At 35.4% G+C, this 6,435-nt stretch overlaps 1 protein-coding gene across 1 annotated transcript; it reads left to right on the forward strand.

Moving 5' to 3' along the window:
- Positions 1-3,606: 3,606 nt before the first annotated feature.
- Positions 3,607-4,733, forward strand: dharma. The gene is made up of 2 exons (XM_053647681.1): positions 3,607-4,051; positions 4,382-4,733. The coding sequence occupies exons 1-2, from the start codon at positions 3,711-3,713 to the stop codon at positions 4,584-4,586; spliced, it is 546 nt and encodes a 181-aa protein (XP_053503656.1). The 5' UTR covers positions 3,607-3,710; the 3' UTR covers positions 4,587-4,733.
- Positions 4,734-6,435: the final 1,702 nt, after the last annotated feature.

A 6,435-nucleotide genomic window follows, 5' to 3' on the forward strand; every position in this document is an offset into this window, starting at 1 on the left:
ATTCCATATTTTTTTTTCTACTTGATTTGGAAAAAATAATGCTATTAATTAAAATACATTCATTTAATTTGTTTTGAGAAGTTTTATGAAGCCAGATTTTGCAGTTATTCAACAAAATGGTTTTGTATCATATCTGTGATTTGTTTATTTGCCCAGAAGTTTAAAAAAAGAAAAAAAAAGAAAAAAGAAAAAAAAAAGGCAGGTGGACATCCTCCAAGTGTGATGATTCCATAACTTTTGGCAGGAGTAGTAACCTGGTTTGGTGTAATGTTTGTGAATGTGCATGTGTGAACACAAATGTTTTTGTTTGGGGACTGCTGTTTGGGAGCCCTTCAGCTATAACACAGGTGCACTGATGCTCTTTCTGTTCATTAAAAAAATTACATCAGCCTCTTCTGACTCTCCGCTTATAGACATTTGGAGAGGGTAGGACAAAATATCGTTTTGTTTGGTTCGTGTGCACGATGTAGCCTAATATATTGTCCGTACGATTAATCCAAGGTCGCAATACGTGCGCACGACTAACTTCACTTTCATGTATTTCGAAAATTATGCCATTTTTTCCCTTTGGTTCATTTATGCTCTCCTGTAAGGATAACGCGGCCAACAAACGCGCAGTTAGAGTGAAATTAATTTTTATTTAAGTACTGTTCGTTTACAACTATCTATAGCTGTGCCTTGCAACTGATAAACAATTAAAAGACTTGGTCTAAATAAACGCGTGGACGACTGTAAAGCTCACGCGCGCTTAATATCCTCATTAGCATCCGCTTGCTCACAATAATGACTTCATAAAGCATCTCAATGAAATGCATACTTTAATTAAAGAATAAACCTAGTCGCTTATCCAACAGATTAAATCATGGGCACGTCATCTTTAAGGAAAGCACAAATTAACCAAAACGTGGCACACACAAACAAATAAACAAACAAATAAATAAATAAAGCAAGCCTAATGAGCAGGGTTCTGCACATACCTATTCAAAAAACCCCACTCTTACAATGAGTCATTCAGTGTTTTCATTGTAATTTCTTAATGGTTCGCCTTTAAGACTTTATGTTAATATTAGAGCTCCCTCTTCTGGCAGTCCTGTGTACTGCAAGACACTTATCACATAGGCTTTGATGTCATGTCCTCACAACAACTAAACTTTGTCAAGGCAGATGATTGGTCATCAGTACCCTGAAGCCTATAGGTGGCCAACGTGAGCCTTAGACTTTAACTTCAATTTACTTGCCTTTAAAAACAAAACAAAAAGGGTGATAACATCACAGAAGCTTCTGCAGACAGTAGGGCAAATCAAGGAAACATTTGCTTTACTGGGATGTAGGGAGCTATTGGCATGTAGAGAGTATTAAGATAAAATAAGATGTTATATGTTATGAACAGTTGCATATTCCTAAACACAAATGTGTGACATGCATGGTGGTAGTAGATATATTTTCTCAATATTTTTACTTCCCTACGTATTACTTCATATTATTTGACCTTTGGTTCTGGCTCAACACTCTTGGACTGAATATATTCTAAACAGGAGCTTTATCTTTCAGTAAATATCAACCTGTTTCTGTTTTTATACCAAAGACTAAATTGCAACAGGCTTCTCTTTCGCAGTTTTTCTATGTTTGCTTTAAACTTGTTTAGATGTTGCACAGTTGTATCTATTTTTGCCATTTTCGGATTCATGTCCAGTTTAGTGAACCCTATGTTACATGCTCAAATCAGCGCCACTGCTGGGAACCCTCACTATAAGCATGAGTTTCTGCTTGAAAGAGGTTATGCCTTTGCTAATTGCCTGTTGGCCCGAATCGAATCCTGACTGCAGTGGTGGATGGATGCTCATGCTCATGTGTGCTTGCTACTCACAGAAATGTGTATCAGAAAACTGAAAATGGGTCACATCAATTCATAATTCAATGCTATGCTCAGAGAGATAGTCTTTTAGTCTGCAACATGTGGCGATGTGCTGTGCTATTTTCATTGTTAGCCAGTTGATGGATGTTAATGTTTTTAATGCCTGAGCTGCTGCTGCTTTGATCTTTTACCTTTACCTATTGGATAATTTTGCATTCTTAATCTGTTCTGCAGATTTATAATTTAGTGGTATAAAACAATCCAAAATTATACCCAGTGAAAGAGCTGTACCATGATCACAAATATAATATAAATAAGTAGAAAGCTTTTAAAAAAACTGAAACTCAGCTGATAATGTGGGTGGTTATTGTTAATGCGATATTTAAAGCACCATAATAAACTCCTTGTGGGAAAGACCTATGGTTTCAGCATTATTTTTCATCTATTACTTTTAAGTTCATCTCAATTTACTAGTATGTTTTAGAGGGAAATGGATCAGAGTCTAAATAACTGTCTTTTAATTGGATTAGACTTCTCAAATTCTATTCTAAGCAGCACTTCATATCATGCATATAATTTCATGTTAAACTAGTTTTGAAAACAACAACAACAAAAACAAAAACTGAGATGTTTATGCTTTAAATAATAGCACCCCCATGTGAAACAAAAAGATGGCGACATTGTCACACTTTATATTCCTCTAGGAGAACCGACTGTACTTCAGAGACACTGAGTGTCCTATTTCTTTCAATTAATGATATACGTAACAATTATTACCTTTTAACCTGCACAATCACCCTTCACAGCATTAAACTGATAAAAAAAAGAACAAGTCCAGACCCCATCTATAAAAGGTGATCACAAGATCGTCTTTTGTACAGCAAGTCGACTTTCATCTGTCAAACTTCAGAGAAATTCGCTGCACTTCATTCGCGTTTGGGCTTTGAACTCTTAACATCAATGCGTGACGTCATCATTTCAAAGCCCATCAGACTCTGAGGTCACGAAACAAAGCCACGATTTAATGCAGACCTATTTGATCTTCCCCACTGTTATTAAAGTGAAAGTTGGATAAAACTTTAAATTGCTGTAAATTGTTGGCACACTATTTTTAAAGACATTTATTTGGTTTATTTAATTATTTGATTCTTAGAATGAATCAAAATTATATATATATATATATATATATATATATATATATATATATATATATATATATATGTGTGTGTGTGTGTGTGTGTGTGTGTGTGTGTGTGTGTGTCGATAACAATGTGTCGATATTCCCAAGTCACCCATGAACAGCCAGTAAACGAAGGGAAACTAAACAGTAACAGCACTGCTTTTAATACAGGATTGGTTAAATGTCATCGATAATAGCCTATAAACCATTATTATTTTTTTGGTTGAGCAATCATACTGAAATATATCAAGTACACTACTATTACAACCTAAAGTACACTTAGGCCTACGCTTCACAACATTGCATTTAACAGTTTAGAGTTCGAGATCTTTAATTAGGCCTAGGTATTAGGCTTACTATAGTTAAGAATGTTTTAAGTTTGAACTTTTCCCTTGAAAAAATTGTCAAAGTAATCAAAACTTTAGAAGTACAAAGGATTTCAAGCTCCTTTAAGTATCATATGAAAAGATAATTGCCTTGTAGTGGGCCTTTGAAGAACCTTTGTACTTCCACCATGAATACAGAGGTGATAATGGACCAATAATAGAGATATTAATTGCCTTAAGATTACCTTGGACTTAAGATGGTTGAGAGGATAAATTTCAGTCTTACTTCAGACTGAGACAGAACAACCTGAGAGTTACCAGAACGAGGATTTCATGATTAGAAGATAACATGGATGCATCGAAGTTCTCCAACTTCACTATCGATTACATTCTGGGGGAAAGGACGCGACCTCAAACACATGCAGAACTTTCATCAGCATCGCAGACCTTTCAGGAAGATTTAAGTAACGTGAGCCTGCCTTCAGCGAGTCGATTTAACGCTCAGGCTAGCGGGGCAGCACAGATGGGTTTCCCTGCGTCCTGCCCTGGCATCTACGACACAGCAGCTTGTTATAACACTTTCCACTGCTGTGGACCGGTCACTTACTATCAGACCAACTTTAACATGGGTTACTGCGGCGGGGAGCACTGGTTTCATGCCCAGCCAGGTAAAACTTATACTTCTAATAGGTACTAATATGTTTACGTGTAGGCTATATGATTTTTTTTATTATTATTATTTTTGGAATAACGTGGAAGTGACTTCATGACTCTTCTACAGGCCAAGAAAAGTCCCCATAATTATGCTGTGTCTCCTATATGTAACTCTGTGTGCGTCTTCTGCATGCTGCTTGAATTGTATTTCAGATATGAAGGTATAATATTGAAGATAGTCTACAAAAAAAAGTCTGTCTCTTTGACATAAACTATGTTATAGCCTAGATATTAATCAGGGTACTCAGCCTACATCACTATGCTGTATATGCTAAATGTGTTGGGTCCAGTGATTAATTGACAAATTTCTTATAATACAGATTACGAAAGAGAGGAATGTCATCAAAGTCCTCAGCATAGGCAACGAAACCGCATTAGGACAGTGTTCACCGAGAGTCAAGTGAAGCAGCTCGATCAGCTCTTTAACATCACCGACTATCCGACTGCGGAAGCGCGCGCACAGCTGGCGAGAAGCACGGGCCTCAGTGAAGAGACAGTCCGGGTAAGATAACTGCCTTCATGGCCATTTCAAACCTCACCTCTGTGATATTGTACTGCAACCTATTTTAAATGAAATGTCGTAATTTATTTGCAGTAGTATTATGCCACAGGTTTCTGTAAACACGCGGCAAAGCACAAAAATACACAAGGATAAGGAAAGCTTGCTGGTGTTTTAGTTGCAATTTGTCATATAAACAGCAGAGGGCGCTAAATACTAATTTACAATGACAATAACGTGTGAACTGTATGTGGCACTGTATTTGATGAGATTTCTTAAGTTTCTTTGTTTGAATGTAGTACTGAAATCTTTTTTTCTCTCTCTCTTGTAGGTATGGTTCAAAAATCGCCGGGCTCGACGCAAGAGACAGAAACCCACAAGTGACTCACCAGATCCTTAAACAACTTTCATTTATCTTATTTTTTATTTACAGAACACCTGTTTTAAACAAAATAAAGCTTGATGTTTTGCATAAACTGCATTGTTGTTTTGTACTTCTTTTTTTAAACCAACATATACATTCATATATGCTTAAGCTTTCTACAAATCACAGCAAGAAAACCATGTACGAAAACACCAAATGTTTATTAATGGTATATCTATTAAATGGTATATCCATGGTATATCCATGGGGGGAGGGGGGATTTCCACTTGATGTTATTAACATGCTAATACACGACTGGAAAAAAAAAAGGAAAACATAAGTTCATAATAACAGCATGCAGTAGCCTAGTTAGCAAACCCAGAACTGACTCCAAGCAGAACAATCATCACAAATATTTCTTGTAGTAGATAGTTCACATGAACACATGAACACATAAATGGATATTGACACCAGGTTGTCCAACTGATGCACATTTAAAAAACACATAGTGAAATTATCAAAATATATCTTTTTGGACAAATAAATGTTTACAAATCAATAATATCAAGTAGCCTACATGACTGGGTAGATTAACAAAATGCATTAAATACTTAAACATTTTTTCCACCTCTTGATCTGGTAAGGAATGAAACAGAGAGATATTCCAGCACTCTGAATTGCAGTTAAAATATCTACCCATTATTTCTTTTGAAAATGAATGAAATGAAGCATGTTTAGAAATTGAAGTAATAGCATTCTGATGGAACATGTATAGTATATTTTACTGAAATATGTATAGCTTAAAAAGTCACCCTAAAACAATACACTTGTCACAAATCGCCACATTTCAGTGATTGCATTTACTACTGGTTATACTGCAGGACGTTTTGCACTCAATCTTAAATGCCTTTCACTAGTCTCATATCACTACAGAGACGATGATTGCACTACACAAATTCAATAATACATGAATAAGTTGCAGTATGACAACACATTGGAAAAAAATCCAGATTTGTTAAGCAGTGTTGCATTTGATTTTTTTTTTTTTTTGCAGTTCTGTTGATCAAGTTGATTGTAGAAAAGGTGCACAAGCCAATTTAGTTTTTTCCCCCCCACAGTTTGCCAATAGCTGTAGACCAATGATGAGTCACAATTCCTCTTAATTCTGCTTGTGATGAAGGTAACTGAGATGACCCAAAACAGTTAAATTAGTTAAAGGCAGAAAGTTGAGAGATTGGAGCTCTGAGTCATGCTGTGCTTAAGAACATTAATATGTCAGCCTTATTCAAAGGGCAAGTTGATGTAGGTTAAATATTGCTGTTGACAAATATATTTACACACTTTCATGACTGCTAGAAGTGCTGAAGTGGATCATTAATAAGACCTATTAAAACTTATATATATATATATATATATATATATATATATATATATATATATATATATATATATATATATATATATATATATAGAGAGAGAGAGAGAGAGAGAGAGAGA

This window comes from Ictalurus furcatus, chromosome 17 (assembly GCF_023375685.1).
Source record: "Ictalurus furcatus strain D&B chromosome 17, Billie_1.0, whole genome shotgun sequence".
In the NCBI taxonomy this organism is placed as follows: Eukaryota; Metazoa; Chordata; class Actinopteri; order Siluriformes; family Ictaluridae; genus Ictalurus; species Ictalurus furcatus.

Excerpts from the sequence above, each read along its gene's own strand:
- dharma (XM_053647681.1), top strand. The coding sequence starts at position 3,711 with ATGGATGCATCGAAGTTCTCCAACTTCACTATCGATTACATTCTGGGG. Across the intron at positions 4,052-4,381 it reads AAAACTTATACTTCTAATAG|TTCTTATAATACAGATTACG; the intron begins GTACTAATATGT and ends TAATTGACAAAT.